This window comes from Dendrobium catenatum, unplaced genomic scaffold (assembly GCF_001605985.2).
Source record: "Dendrobium catenatum unplaced genomic scaffold, ASM160598v2 fragScaff_scaffold_133, whole genome shotgun sequence".
Taxonomy (NCBI): Eukaryota; Viridiplantae; Streptophyta; class Magnoliopsida; order Asparagales; family Orchidaceae; genus Dendrobium; species Dendrobium catenatum.
The window spans coordinates 2,370,428-2,386,838 of record NW_021318595.1 but is presented as its reverse complement, the minus strand read 5'-3'; the positions used below and the strand labels follow the sequence as shown (position 1 = coordinate 2,386,838).

Genomic DNA, 16,411 nt, shown 5'->3' with positions numbered 1-16,411 from the left:
GTCATATATTTTTAAAAAATGTCGTGTTTCGTGTCCGTGTCGTCGTGTTGGTATCGATGCATCATAGTCGTGTTGACATAAAATCTCAATCGGAGGGGTCAAATATCAAAACCAATTAAAATCTAAATCCTTAAAATAAAATTTATCATCTAAAAACTTAAAATTACAAAACATCAATTTCCCGCAACCGTTTGTCGAGGGTGATAAATTTGAAATTAACCTTAGCTCACAAAGTGTGAATGTCATGTCAAGTGTATTACTAAGATTCATCCCCAAATAGTCTCTTGCCAACAAGGACGTGCACGTGCCCTCTGATCGAGTGGTTTTGCCGCAAAATGACATCATTATATTACGATAACGGTCAAAGCTCGTATGTTCCCTAATGGCATCAAACCCTTGAGTAATAAATCATAGGGTATATTTAATAGGCATAAAACACTATGTCAGCTAAGTTGGATTTAGATCTATCCCATTAGACAAACACCAACCAAGATCTACAAGATATTCTTGGACGAAGCAACCCATGGCTGCCGATAAGTTGTCTTCTATCTGGTTGGGTCGACTACCTCCTTTGTCTGATGTAGGCAAAAAAAAAATAATCAATTTAGTTCTTTAGGCATTTATTAGTGGGTTGTTTTTTCTTCTATTGGGCTTGGCCCATTTGCTCTTGACTATTTGGTGTTTGGAGTTCTTGGTTGATGGATTTTGGCTGGTCGTGCCTCTCCTTGGTGGTTGTTGGGTAGGCTGGCTGCTCGGTTTCTAGGCTGGCCGTGCCTTTCCTTGGTGTCTGTTGAGTTCCCTGACTGTTTGGTTCCTGGGTTGGCTGTTGGGACGCTTGGCTGCTCGGTTCCTAGGCTGGCCGTGCCTTGTTCTTTGTGTTTTTTTTCCCTTTTTTGATTGGATGAATGGGTGGTTGTTCGGTTTCTATTTTTTCCTATTTAAGGGGGTGTTTGCTATTGTTTTAAAGAGAGATTAGAAATGAATTTTTGGAAGGTATAACCTACGGGTTATCTTGCTTGTGAGCTATCTTTTCTTCTCTACTTCTTCTATTTCATCTTGGACTTCTACCTTCTTCTCTCCACAGTTTCCACTCCACGTGTATTCTACTTCTCAAAATTATATATAAGTTTTATGGTTTATGTTTGTCTTATTTGTGCTTAAAAGAAGACGTTAGTGTTTGCAATCTAAAAAGTTGTTTATGTTTAAGGAAGACATATTTGTATTTGAAGTTGTCTCTTAATTTGCAACCTTGGCATTTATATTTATCTATGCTGTAAGAAAAGAAGATTTGTGTCTTTGCAATTATTTTTTTATTGCATCAATTTGGTATCAGAGCATTAGGTTGTAGTTCATGTCTTTTCTTTTTTAAAAAAATCAAAAATGAAAAAAATGGGATAACTCAATAGGCCGAAGTTTCACCTCAAGAAGCAAAGGAGTTTGTAGATGGTGAAAATCAGCCTTCTATACAGACGATCTCATCAGGAGATGAGATTTTTCCACTATGGGAGAATTGATGTAAGAAAAAAAAAATCAATTTGGTTCTTTGGGCATTTATTGGTGGGCTATTTTTTCTTCTTTTGGGCTTGGCCCATTTTCCCTTAACTATATGGTGTTTTGGCTGATGGGGTTTTGGCTGGCCGTGCCTCTCCTTGGTGGTTGTTGGGTAGGCTGGTTACTCGGTTTTTGGGCTGGTCGTGCCTTTCTTTGGTGTCTGTTGAGTTCCCTGGTTGTTTGGTTCCTGGGCTGGTTGTTGTGACTCTTGGCTGCTCGATTCTTGGGCTGGCCATGCCTTGTTCATTGGGTTTTTTTCCCAATTTTGATGGGATAAATGGGTGGCTGTTTGGTTTCTATTTTTTCTTATTTAAGGGGGGGTTTGCTACTGTTTTAAAGAGAGATTAGAGATGAATTTTTGGAAGGTATAACCTATGGGTTATCTAGCTTGCGAGCTATCTTTTCTTCCCTACTTATTCTATTTCTTCTTGGACTTCTAACTTCTTCTTCTCTCCACAGTTTCCACTCCACATGTATCCTTCTTCTCAAAAATATATATAATTTTTATGGTTTATGTTTGTCTTAGTTATGCTTAAAGGAAGACGTTAGTATTTGCAATCTAAAAAGTTGTTTATGTTTAAGGAAGACATTTGTATTTGAAGTTGTCTCTTAATTTGCAACCTTGGCGTTTATGTTTATCTATGTTGTAAGAAAGGAAGATTTGTGTCTTTGCAATAATTTTTTTTATTGCATCAATTTGGTATCAAAGCTTTAGATTGTAGGTCATGTCTTTTCTTTAAAAAAAAAAATCAAAATCGAAAAAAATGGACAGCCAAACACTCAACATGCCAAAGTCTTACCTCAAGAAGCAAAGGAGTTTGTAGATGGTGAAAGTCAACCTTCTATACAGACGATATCATCAGGATATGAGATTTCTCCATTAGGGGACAATTGATGTAGGCAAAAAAAATTTTCAATTTGGTTCTTTGGGCATGGCCCATTTGGCCTTGGCTGTTTGGTGTTTGGAGTTCTTTGCTGATGGGTTTTGGCTTGTCGTGCCTCTCCTTGGTGGCTGTTGGGTAAGTTGGCTGCTCGGTTCCTGGGCTGGCCGTGCCTTTCCTTGGTGTTTGTTGAGTTTCCTGGCTATTTGGTTCATGGGCTATCTATTGTGACGCTTGGCTGTTCGGTTCCTGGGCTGGTCGTGCCTTGTTCTTTGAGTTTGTTTCCCTGTTCTGATTGGATGAATGAGTGGCGGTTTGGTTTCTATTTTTTTCCTATTTAAGGGGGTGTTTGCTATTATTTTAAAGAGATATTAGAGATGAATTTTTGGAAGGTATAACCTACGGGTTATCTAGCTTGGGAGCTATCTTTTCTTCCCTATTTCTATTTCGTCTTGGACTTCTACTTTTTTCTTCTCTCCACGGTTTCCACTCCACATGTATCCTTCTTCTCAAAATTATATATAAGTTTTATGGTTTATGTTTGTCTTATTTGTGTTTAAAAGAAGACGTTAGTGTTTGCTATCTAAAAAGTTGTTTATGTTTAAGGAAGACGTATTTGTATTTGATGTTGTGTCTCTTAATTTGCAACCTTAGCCTTTATATTTATCTATGTTGTAAGAAAGAAAGATTTGTGTCTTTGCAACAATTTTTTAATTGCATTATTGACTAAGTAGACCAGGGACCATGATTTCCCTGGACGACGGAACCATGAGATCTTGATCGGGCTCATCTTCATTCCCCCCACCACCAGTTTTAAGTTCATGATAATAAACTCCAAAATTCATATCCCAAATTCAAACCCTAAAACTATTGCTATTATATATTGGATTTACAACCTATGCGATCTCTTTAACAACTAGCCTTAATCAAAAGTTCTCTCTTGTTAGCGGAAGGCGTAATTAAATATAGGGGCTTGCGCCTATAGGATACCAGAACTCAGAGGGCGAAATATCTGGGTAGTGTCTTATCTAAAACCCAATCTGCCATCTGAAAATTCACCGTGAACTTAAATCAGTTAAAACTTTTCGCCGTCACATAAACAAACAAGAAAAGAGATGGTACGGAGAGTTGGGGGCGAAGCGTCGAATTTTTGGAGCCCACAAGGAGGTTACTAAATTATTGAAATTTTTTTTGGAAAAGCTATTCTCATAATGCAAGTTTTTAATTACCCTAAATCCTAAATAATGAGATGGGACTAAGCAGAAGCACGCTACTGTATTTTCATTTAAGCACTTGCTCGCAGCTCTGTTCTTGGCATCGCAGTAGCGACGAGACCTTCCTCGGCTAGGAGACGAGCGCATGAGTAGTTGAGGATTCCTTTCTTCCCTTTTTCCCATCGAGCATGCGACCCTATTTTTACTCAACGCCTTCAACTCTTTATACTTACTCTGTACTTCACACCCCAGCAACAATGAGGCCCTGCTCAACATTGTGACAAGCACGCACAAGGCCACAAGCAGGTGAGGATATTTTTCTTCCCATGGAGTTGCCACCCCTCTGCTCAATTAAGAAGACGACATGCATGCACCTACCCACTTGAAATAGATCGAGTAATAAACTATATATTTCATCCGATTTCATCTAAGGGAAAAAAAAAATTGCTCTATATAAAAAATAATTATTATCAACTGAATATAGATCCATTTTTTCTGAAATAAAAGTCCCAATAAAATTAATGTACCACTTTAAAACTCACTTTCATTCATTATAATAAATTTAGAATAAATAAAAAAGTCAATTATTTTTTTTTAAATAAACTTACTAGCATTATGCACAATCTCAATTCACCCATGCTTGCATAAAAATATAGCTATTGGACATAAGAAAATATGATTAGTTAAAAATTGTATTTACTAAATAATTCAATAAGAAAGAAATCCAAAAATACAACTATTAACACAATTAACTCGAACATCCATTATTTTGGATGATTAGATCATTAGGTCTCCATTTAAACAGTCGAGGTATTAAATTGAGACTTTCATATTATTGGAGATTATTTGGATCTTTCATAAAGAGTCAGGAAATTATGTTAATCATCTTCTTTACCTATGTAATATATTGAATAATATGTATTTATAAATATTATTACATGAATAATATTTATGATTAGTGATAAAAAAAATTCTATTTAACTAATAAATTTTATTCAAATCAGCTTGAAACTCAACTCGATGTCAAACATTGTTACTTGATTCAAACTTGGGCTAGTTCAATAGAAATTATTGCTTTTGACTTTTGCTCTTGCTCGTTCCAACTTGATTGAGTATCGCCCCATATAACCTTTGAAATAATGAGACCAACTTTTCAATTATTTCAGTTCGATTTTTCACATTTGTTTTGCAAAATGTTATTTATATCTTTTCATTATTTGAGCTTCCAAAAATGACAAGTGAAATGTTCAAAGACATTTAACTGTCAAAAAATGTTGTTTGATAAAACTTTTTAAAACAAAATTATGAGCGGTCTCGTTTTTGTAGGTGAGCATAGTGAGCCAGGAACCTGTCCTTTTTAATTGCCCGATTGAAGAAAATATTGCATATGGCTTTGATGGAAAGGCAAGCAGCACAGACATAGAAAATGCAGCTGTAAGCACTAACTTTTTCTCTCTTCCTATGAACTTTTCTTGCTTATGTTTACTAAATACCAAACTAACTTTGAATACAGAAAATGGCAAATGCACATGAATTTGTCTCCAAATTCCCAGACCAGTACAAAACATTTGTTGGTGAAAGAGGGATAAGACTTTCTGGTGGTCAGAAACAGAGGATAGCTATCGCGAGGGCTCTATTGATGAACCCGTGTGTTCTTCTGTTGGACGAGGCTACAAGCGCTCTCGATGCTGAGAGTGAATACCTTGTTCAAGTATTTATGATAAGCAAACTTATAGTCCTCTTCATAAGCAAGTTCCTTGTACCTTTTAACCCTCAATCATTGCATGTACAGGATGCTATGGATTCTTTAATGGAAGGACGAACCGTGCTTGTGATAGCACATCGGCTATCAACCGTTAAAAGCGCAGATGTTGTTGCAGTAGTGTCGGATGGACAGATAGCTGAAAGTGGCACTCATGATGAGCTTTTGAGTCAGAATGGCATCTACACTGCACTTGTAAAGAGGCAGCTGCAGGCACCAAAAGTTGAAATATAGATTCCAGATTTCTGATTCAGTGATTACTGATTGACTCCTGGGGAGCAGAAGCAAGCAGGCAACCAGTATTTGATACTCTTTTTTTTTTTTTTTTTGGAGATATACTTCTGCAAATTTGCAGTCTTATGTCAGCTGCAGCAGATGTTCAGCCAACTCATTTAAAAAAAAAAACAGCAATGCATTTGAAGGCTCAAATAGAAATTAGATGTAATTTGGGTGAGAATACTCTGACTCTAATTTAATCATTTATTATCTTTATCTTAAAATAAATTTGATATCTTCAACGTTTTATTTTGATAAGATTTGTATCATCATGATACAAATTTACTCGAAGAATTTAGTACAAATGAGAATTTTCCAAACCTTAAATGTAAGTTATTATGGTTCTTCAGCTCAGTGACGAGCAATCGATGTAAGCCTACCGCATGGGTTTCACTTGTGCTTTTTGTTCTTATTAATATAATTCGAATTGTGTTATTTTGACTTCAGATGTCAGGAGGTTTTAATCTTACTATTTTGATAATTATTTTATATGCTCTTGCCAATAAAAATCAATAGTTATTTATTATTTGAGAAATTTTGACTTATTTTGATTTGCCCAAAGAGCTTGACCATTATAGAAATTCTTACTCTATGCTATAGAAGTTTTTTTAATATATTTTAGCAAGGAAGATAATGGTAGTGGGTGATCTTTTGATGAGATAAAGGGCTAGAAAAAATTTATTTATCTTGTGTGTAGTGTATATAGATAGGCTCTGAAGTTTTTGGTGGAAGGATGAGATGATAAATATGTATTGATAGGATTGTCGACATTTTTTTTTCAAATTGGATTAATTTGGATGATTATTTTGATGAATGAATTTTAGGTGAAGTAAATAGATGGAAATGATTGTGAAAAGTTTGCTTAGATTGTCTGCTTGTGATATGTAATAGGTTTGTTGGAGTTTAGATGAGAGTTGGGAGGTAGGGAACAATATTATATTCTTGCCTTATTTAGCTTGGTTGAGTGCTATAGATGGCATTTGGAGTGGTTGTAAGGGTTGGTTTGCACATGGTGGTTGGTCTTTAGAGGTTGCTATGGATGTGGAATGAGATTTAAGAAAAGTTGAGAGGAGTTTAAAAAAATGATAATTTATTTTATCTTATAACAAAATATAAATTTAAAATTATAAAGCATCAAATAAAATGTAGAGAATATTTTTGTTATTTGAATAATTTCTTTAATAAAAAAAATCACAAAGCATGTTAGACTATATTTATAGATATTATAGTCTTTTGGACAGATAATTTTGGCGGAAAAAAAGGGAAGTGGTGGAATTAGAGTTGCAATCACTTGTTTGCACTTCCTTTTAAAATGTATCATGGTTGGCCTTACATGTCTTCGGATAAAAAAAATATGTAAAAATAAATTTTTTTAGACATTTAGGCTAATGAAACTCACATATACATCACATATATAAGACTCAAATTAAAAACATCTTAATTAGTAATCAAAACTCCCAACTAATAGATCATAATGAATTGTGCAAAAATAATAAAAATAATTTATAAAATATTTTGATTTATGATTTTTCTAATCGAAAATTGATTTATATGGCCTATTACATTACATTAAGGGGGTTAACAAATGAAAAAATAAAATAAAATATTATTTTAAGATTAGATGAGAGTTTTAAAGAATGATAATAAAAATATTTTTAAGAGTAAGATTCAAATCTCAAAATTTGAGTTATTTATGAAAAAATTATTTGAAGAGAGTAGATTTATATAAGTAAAGAATTCTATCACAAGTAAATTAATGAAGAACAATAATTCTTTTGACAATGAAAGAAATGTCAAATGTCCATAAATTGTTTTATGTTCTTCACATCGTCTTCAGAATCAAAATACTTCTGAGGCTTGAACAACTTCCACAGACCAGTGGGATGCTTCCTCTTCAACTTTTCATCGTTCACCCTCACATCTCTCATCAACCCTCCAAAAATCTTTTCACAGTCGGTATAAGGCTTCACAAAGAAGTTGTAGAACTTCCTCCTACTTAGCCTCACAAAATGCTTCAATTCCACCACCATCTCAAGTAGACCCTTCGATTTCAGAAAATCCACAACTTGTAGTCTGGGAATGATTTGCTTCTCCAAATTCACACCCAAGTAATCGGGGAATTCAAACAAGTGATCAATATTAAACCCTAGTTGCTGCAATAAGAATTGTATTTTTTTCTCCAAATCCTCCTGTGAGTACAAAATTGACCTCGGCTCAACATGGAGGATCTTCAGCGCATCCCTTTGGATCAATCCGTGCTTGCATAGTAACTCAATTCTAATCTTTATGTCGACAACAGCGCAAAGGCGGCCTCTTGCTAGGACTCGATTTTTTATTGGAGTTCTGCATTTGAGGCCTTCAAGCAAGTTCACATAACGTGAGAGCTCTCCAAATTCCATGCTCAAGAGCAGATTAGGATTTTGAATTAAGACCTTTCTAACTTCAATTTGATCAAATCCCAGATCAGAGAGTTCTGCAAAGAGTGGCCTCAATGTGTTGTCGATGCTAAATGCCAAGAATTCTGGGTAAGACTGGCAAATCTTGTTCAATTCCTCCTGTGTGTAAGGGTGGAAATCAGAATTATCTCCCAAACTTGAAACTCACCTGAATTTTAATTGATTCAAAATTAAAATTGATTTGTTTTTACTAAAGATGGCTTGCACACAAAAAAAAAATTTTGATTCAACCTGAGATGGACATAATATATGCATACATTTGCAAAGTCGGGTCACATATTTATACACATGAAATATAAATATGTTATTTAAGTGACATTTGTACAGCCCCCCTATAGTTTGGAGAAATTATTATATGCGGAATCCAGATGTAGCTCTGTGTCAGGACTCCAATTAAATGGAGACAAGTGAATTTTTAATATATTTTTCTAGCATGGCCTTGACAACCTGGCCCGTTCCAGAGGTGAAAATAAGTTTTAGGATTGGCGATCGATCACCATCCCATTCAATTTTAAAATCGCAGCAGATCAAACATCCTCGAGTTTGTGTAGTCTCTTTTCATCGTCGAGCAACAATTGCTCTCGTGTCCTTCAGACACTCTTCATCTTCGAACAAGGATCGCTTCGTCATCACTCTCCTCATTCTCTTTAGGGTTTCTCTGTTTAGGATTTAGTATGAAGGACAAATTAAGTTTAGGGTCTTTTTTTGAACTAATGTGTATATTATGTAAATATATACTTTTTACACAGTATGTATTTCTCTATTATTTACATATCAACGCATTTGCATTTGTACCAGGTGTGTATAAGGGGATTTGAGCTTGATTAAGGTGAAATTTTATCATTGTATTTGTTGAAGGCATGAATGATGAAGCTACATAATCTATTTGAAGTTTCTCTGTAAATAGTACATAAAATTTTTTTTTTCTTCTTGGCAAGTGATAATCCAACTTGTACATACACTATGCATAAGCTTGTACACATCTTATGTACATCGTGTAAACAGTGTGTGTACAACTTGTTATGTTGGAATATCACTTAACTGGGAGGAAACAGGAATTTTATGCAGTTAAAGAAAGCCAACAGGTAGTTCCAAGGCTAAAATAGTTAAGATATTAGCAAAAGAAAAACTTAGGGATATAGATACACTGTGCTCAACGGCATATGCTATCTTTTTTCTATTTTTGATGCTTTATGCACTTGCGCATATGTTGTGTATAATTTTTGTTGAACAATCCATGTGTACAACTTGTACGCAATATGTGTACAAAAGAAATTAATACATAAATTTTGTACATATTGTACACAGTATGTGTAACAGAGACTGTGTACAACCTGACTTGTGTACAGAGTGTGTATAATTTTCCTTGTGCAATCCCTATGTACAACTTATACACAATGTGTGCACAAGGAGAATTAAATCACACCATGTGTACCACCTATGTGTATAATGGGAATTTATATTTAAATTGTGTACAGGTTATACATAGTGTGTGTACAAGCTTGTACACCCTTTGTATAACCTGTACATTGGCTATGTACAAGGGAAATTTATACACAGCCTGTGTATAACATGTACACAGCCTGTGTACAAAGGGAATTTATACACAACATATATACAAGTTGTATTTAGGGTGTGTATAACCTTGTACACACTGTGTACAACTTGTACACAGGCTGTGTACAAGGAGAATTTATACATCCTGTGTACAACATATGCTTATATGCTATGTACAAGAGGAATTAATACACATATATTGACAATTTTTCGTTACGGATGTACACCCAAACGATTATTTTTCATTGCTGACCCTCAATATTTAGAGCTATTTGTGACTTGTTGGTCAGAATATTCGTCAATTAAATCTAGGACATTTTGAAGAAGTTACACATTATAATTTTTGGAATTCCCTGCGTTTTAGTATAATACACCCCTGATATACATTTTGCTATCATTATGGGATGTGAGCAAGCAAGTTATCCAATTTATTCTTTTAAGGTTCAATTGGGCAAGGGCTAATAAGAATTTCTTAATTTCTCAGCTTAATGAGATGATGAAGTATGTTGATGACATCCCACTAGGTTATATAAATGAATTTGTACATTTGTTAAAGATGAGTACTCACAACATCTACATTTTTCTAATTATTACTTAATTTAAAGTTTACGACTTGATCATATGTATATTTAACTTCTGGAGCAAACATCTATTGTTGCCCCTACAATGGGTAACTCAGGACCCCGTTTCCTTCGTTGGGGCAAGAACAATTTTTATATTGCCATCCAGGTCCCCAAATTATTTGATGAACTCAATGATGGGCAGGTACACAAGCTTTCCCACATATAATATGACATGTAATTTAATAAACTCAAATATATATACTTCAACTGACAATGAGCTCACTTCTGTGCAGATTTTTTATCCCTTTCAAGATGTTACTTAAGAGGAAGCAAAAATGCTTCACGAGGTGTTCCCAACCCCACATAGCCTCCAAACTTTGACCACACATTCTTTGCCTCTTCTCCCTTATTCTCCTTAGCAAGTCACATCTCCCACCGAGACATTTGGCAGCCCAATCACCACTTATGCCGACGCTAGCATCTCTGAGCAACTCACGGAAATGCACACCGAAATGAGTACATTATTTAAGACTCTTTGAAATGATATGGATAAACTTGGATTAAGCTTGGCATGAGGGTTGAGCGGCTTGAAACGAAAGTTGCACATATTGAAGGGACTTTGTTGGAACATGGTTCTGTGTATTAAGCTGATAAAACACAACTTCCGGCAAAGTCGTCCACAATAAGCCAAGAATCAGCTACTGTCGACAACAGCTCAAGTGAACTACAATTGGAAACTAGCACCACAGAGAAATACTAGAGTGTACAAAATGTAGAAACAACATGCACTTCACCCGCAAATGTTAAGGGAAGGCATTCCTGAGTGAAGAAGACCATCAAATCACCATTTATAGTAGGTGTTAAGAAGAGAAAAATGAAGCCAAATAAGGGAGAGGAACCACCTGCGAAAGCACCTAAAGCTGATAAAATCATCCAGGTGGAATCATTAGGAGCCTGTAATGGGTTTCATCTACAATGCTATGAATGAAGCTAAAGAGCCTGTAACTTAGGAGGCGAAGAGGAAAGCTTTAGGAAAATTTAAAATATTATTGATGATAGATGGGAGCTACAGCTTCACCGACACTTGCATGCAGCAGATTATTATTTAAACCCTCAATATCAATATGCAAAGAATAAGTCTGTAAACCCTGAAATAAAGTTCGGATTGTATCATTGCATGGATCAACTAATAAGTGATGCAACTGAAAGATCAAATGCTAACATGCAATTGGCACCTTTTAGGAACAAAGAATACTTCTTTGAATTACAACAAGTAAATGATACAATTGTCAAACGATCTCCAGGTAATTTCACTTAATGTTTTAAACATTTATTTAAAAGTTGTTTTTTGAGCACTAATTAAACTTATATATATCTTAATTGAGTGGTGGATTTAGTTTGGTGATGGGACTCCAAAATTGTAGTATTTTCCTGTGAAAGTTTTGAGCTTGACATGTTCTTCATCTGGCTGTGAATGAAATTGGAGTACCTACAACCAAGTATATACAAAGAGGAGAAATCGTTTGTCTATATTAAGGATGAATTCGCTAGTATACATTATGTACAATAGGAGACTTAGAGACAGGAATTTGAAGAAAAAAGGATTAATAGATGATAAAGATCATTTGTTTTGCAAGGATGTGTCATCTGATAAAGACTGGTTTGTACATGATGAAATTGAAGTGATGTCGTCTGAATTACAATATGAAGATTTAAATATTGATTTATTTGATGGTCATAAAGCATCTACATCGACCACAACTCAAGAATAAATAAAAAAAAGTATATAAATAATATAGTTTTCTTAGACTTTTATTAATATATTACACTATTATTAATTTTGATATTGTTCAAAAATATTTAGGGAATATGAAGATAACTGATATCGAGGAAGGAGCTAATTGGGAGACATTGGACTCTATAGGAGAGGAGGAAGGGGAGAGAGCAGTTCATCATAATGATGAATCAAATGAAAACCCCCTTAATGATGACAGTGCTGATGACTTATGAGCTCTAATATGATATGCCATTGCTATTTATTTTTGTAATTATATGTTAATGAAAAGAATATTGTGATTTGGGAAAGATAGAATTTGAGTTGAACTATATTTCATATTATCTTATTATTGGGATATTTTGATTTCACTTCATATCTTGTGTCTTTTATGTTTATATTTTTTACTCATCAGTATATAAAAATTTTATCATTTTATGTTTACGCAATCTTTTGATTTTGAGGCTTACGCCTCGCCTCACGAACGAAAAACGTCTCAATACCCGATTACGCAATTTTAAACATTGGACTCATATTACCACTTTTTATTCGTATAAATATTCTTAACATCTATGTAAATGATCCAACTGTTTCCTCTAATAGAAAGTACATCCCAAGCAGAATATTCTGTCAATGACTATTAACTCCAATAAATGGTGCACATAATAAATCATATTTATTAAACATATAGTTAGTTTAAAAAATTATCATATTTTCAAATTAGTCATAATATATCATACACATCCCATCAACCCAAAAATAAATTCATCAATTTTGACGTTCCATGTGAACATATTGTACTCAACTTATCTATCTTTAAATAATTAAATTAATGAATTAGTGCACTTAAATTTAATCTTTATTTTTTCTCTTTCTGAATGTAGTTATATGCATCCTTTTTAGAGAATCCAACATTCTCGATACCTCCAACTTCATCTGCAAGATAGGAAAATGCATCAATGGTTCTTATTCCGACTTCTATCATTTATTTAAGAACTGATATTTTATTATTACTAATATTCCTACATGATTTAAGTAGATGTTGTTCTTCTCGCCTAGCAAATTCATGATTGTGACTTTTTATAAATTTTTGCACCTTTCAATTCCATCTTGATCAATTGTATATCTAATCATAGCTAGACACTCTATTCTGGTATTTGCTTTCGAAATTTTATTTGGGAATTCAAATCAATACCCTTCTTGATACCAAATTTTGAACAGAGAAAGCTCTATCACTTATCTTTCTAAAATTTGGTCAGTAATTATGATGTTCCTTACAAACATTAAAACCAACATTATGGGCATAATTGTAGTACGCCTCATATGCATCATTCTCACACTTATACACACCAAGAATAGAAATATATAAAGCATTACAAATAGGAAAAACACAATAGAAATCCTTGAGCATGGTGTATAAATTTCCCTTACACAAATATTGTGTGGAAGTGTACAGAGTGTATAAATTCTCATTGTGCACACACTACGTATATACATAGAATATATACAAGCTTATACACACACTACATATAAGTTGTATAGAGGATACATACAAGGGAAATTTATACGCAGTTTGTGTACACTTGTACACATGATATATACACCCTGTGTACAGCTTATACACAATGAGTGTACAAGCAAAATTTATACGCACTTTCTGTGCACTTATACACTAGGTGTGTATAAGCTTGTACACATCTTGTATACAACTCATACACTGGTACAAACTTGTATGCACCGTGTAAAAGTGTAGAAAGCATTAAAAAATAAGAAAAATATAAATCCTTATAAACGTTTAACATGCAATACATAGGATGTGTATAACGATCAGACGATTTTCTAAAAATAATTTCCCTATACAAATCCTATGTACAAATTAAATTAAACATTGAGAAGCAGAAAAACACATAATTAGCATGCCACAATATTTGTGCAAATGAGAGAATTCCTGAACTTTCAAAATTATAATTTTACATAAAATTTTAAATAGTTGTTGTACAAAAGCATGTCTCTTCAATAATTGAAGAATACATCGTAAACTCTAAAAACTATACAGAAAAATTTTGGTAAGAGTTCAAAATTTATCGATAACAAGTTCAAATCTATAGCACCTCCAACTAAATTGACTTTCATTTCATTCAACCTTGCAATCTCCGCATTATCCTATAAACTATCCATGATTGGCTACAGTCTTGTTATCTTCAACTCTTCCTAGACGTTTGCATACCGCTTTTCAGCCTCCACGTTATATGAACATGTCAACTCCTCGGAGAATGTAATGCCATTCAAACCAATATCCATCTTATTGCCTTGCTCGTCATTTATTCTTTCTCAACAGGTATCAAAAGTTTTACTGAAGAGCTTTCATGGATTTTTTTCTTAAAAACGAAAGCCAACCCTGAACCCTAAACCTTATTTTCACCTCTAGGCCGGGCAGACATTGAATCACGCTAGAAAGAAAAAATATATTAAAAATACATGTGTCTTCATTTGATTGGAGTTTGGACACAAAGCTATGCCTAGACTATGCACGTAATAATTTCTCTATAGTTCGATTTTTTGGTGGAAACGGGCAATGTTTCAAATATTTGTAAATAACGACAACAAATTATCCTCTTTAGCGAACAAGTACAACTAATCCTAAACTTAAGTTAGGGTTTCATGAAACTTCGCCAATACTATTAAGATTTCAATTAGTACTTTTAAAGATTTTGACGCCTGATATAACATCATGCTAGGCTTTACAACAAATGTTATAAATAATACCAAAAAAATATCACAAATCCTATTAATATCGTTAGGATTTCAAATACCTGGCATAAGGTCGACAACAATCTTCTTCTTTTTTCAAGATACTTTAATCATCTATAATGTTTTGAATAAATTATTATTTTCACGAAAAAATTCAAAATATATCAAATTCTATAGAAATACTTCAAATAATATTACATGTATAAAATCTATAATAAATCCTAAACTCTACTGAAATATCGCCCTTACCTGTTTTTTAATCCCAGCGGATTTCTTCAAGAACTCGATTCTACGGCTGATGTGGATCCCGTCCCTCATAAATGCGGCAGGAATGGCCTCGAAAACCCTTATCACCGTTTCTGCGCTAAATCCCACACTTTTCATTTGCCGCAAAGTCCGAATAAAGTCCTCCGGCTCAATCTTGTTACTTGCAGATTGTACCAGAATCATCTGAATCGTAGAAGCAGAGGCAGCATTAGTGAGGCCCAGTTCGAAGAAACCATTATTCCATTTTGTCAGAAATTCGTAGTCTAGAGTTTTGGGGCAAGCATGGATGACATAGAGGAGAGAAGTTTTGGAGAACCCCAGGGATTGGAGGAGTGAGATCGGTTTGGATAGATCTGAAGAGGGCGTCCGGATTAAAAATGGGTTATGTTGGATTAATTCGTGGAGGTGGGAGGAGAAGGGGAAAATGTGTTTCCCAAGGAGATTCGCGAGAGAAATTTCAGGAGAGTTTGAGATATATCGGAGCTTCTGATGTGGTGATCCATAGATAAGGAGATGGAGAGGTCGCCGAGCTAACAATGCCCTAGTCGCCATTTTTTGAGGAGGAAGGGTTTCAGGTGAAGCAAAGCTATTTAAGATTTAACTAGTATTTGTAAATCTAAAAGATAAGGGCCAACATTACAGCAAATTATTAGGTCCGGACATCTGACTTAGAAATAGATTGGGACATTCAATAAAAACTTATCATGTGGGCTATGTTTTGATTGTGCGCTTTGACTACGTTTTTTTAACTACGATTTACCTGCGCTTTATTTGCACTTTACCTGCGCTTTTGACTACGCTTTTTTGAGTCAAAGCACAATCCACGTGGCAAATTTTTAGTAGATGTGCGGACCTAGAAATAGATTTGGTGACCGGACCTAATAATTTGCCCAACATTACGGGACTGTTTAGATTCAACTAAGTTTTAAGATTTGATTTGGGACGATTTTTTTAAAAAGTAATAGAAAATTAAAAAAAAATTATTAAAAATTCTGTTTTTAAAAAATCTTCTCAAACTAAGTCTAAGATTTAATTCAAATAGAATTTAGTACATATAATTTGAATTTATTAAGTTTTGATAATATTATATTTTGAAAATTATTTGATAAGAAAGATATTAACTTTTTATAAATCTTATAAAATTATTTGACAATCTAACTCAAAACTTACGGTGGTTAATTAAATAGCATATATATCTAATTTATATTTTTAATTATAACATGTTGAAGTGCTTACTTCAAAATTTAAAAACGAGCTTGATAAAAAAATTTTTAAGTAAAAGAAGTGTAAATAAGAAAAAAATTTAAAAGGAGCAAATATCAAAAATGATTTCACGTTTTCTAAGAAAATGTAAAACTA

General features: G+C 33.9%; 2 protein-coding genes across 2 annotated transcripts in view; one reads left to right on the top strand and one right to left on the bottom strand.

Moving 5' to 3' along the window:
- Positions 1-6,011, top strand: part of LOC110098524 (ABC transporter B family member 25) — a 53,284-nt gene extending 47,273 nt beyond the window's left edge. Inside the window, exons 16-18 of the mRNA XM_020825381.2 lie at positions 4,973-5,080; positions 5,160-5,357; positions 5,439-6,011. Coding sequence (XP_020681040.1) covers positions 4,973-5,080; positions 5,160-5,357; positions 5,439-5,642 — 510 coding nt within the window. The 3' untranslated portion in view covers positions 5,643-6,011. The remainder of the gene's footprint in view (positions 1-4,972; positions 5,081-5,159; positions 5,358-5,438) is intronic.
- Positions 6,012-7,404: 1,393 nt separating this feature from the next.
- LOC110098528 (transcription termination factor MTERF15, mitochondrial) lies at positions 7,405-15,641 on the bottom strand. Its single transcript, XM_020825387.2, has 2 exons — positions 15,035-15,641; positions 7,405-8,239 (listed from the first exon to the last, which is right to left on the bottom strand). Exons 1-2 carry the CDS (start codon positions 15,602-15,604, stop codon positions 7,478-7,480), a joined length of 1,332 nt encoding a protein of 443 aa, XP_020681046.1. The 5' UTR covers positions 15,605-15,641; the 3' UTR covers positions 7,405-7,477.
- Positions 15,642-16,411: the final 770 nt, after the last annotated feature.

Coding starts and splice junctions, on each gene's coding strand:
- LOC110098528 (XM_020825387.2), bottom strand. CDS start 15,604: ATGGCGACTAGGGCATTGTTAGCTCGGCGACCTCTCCATCTCCTTATC. Junction 8,240..15,034: donor CCGCTGGGATTAAAAAACAG/GTAAGGGCGATA, acceptor CCTTACACACAG/GAGGAATTGAACAAGATTTG.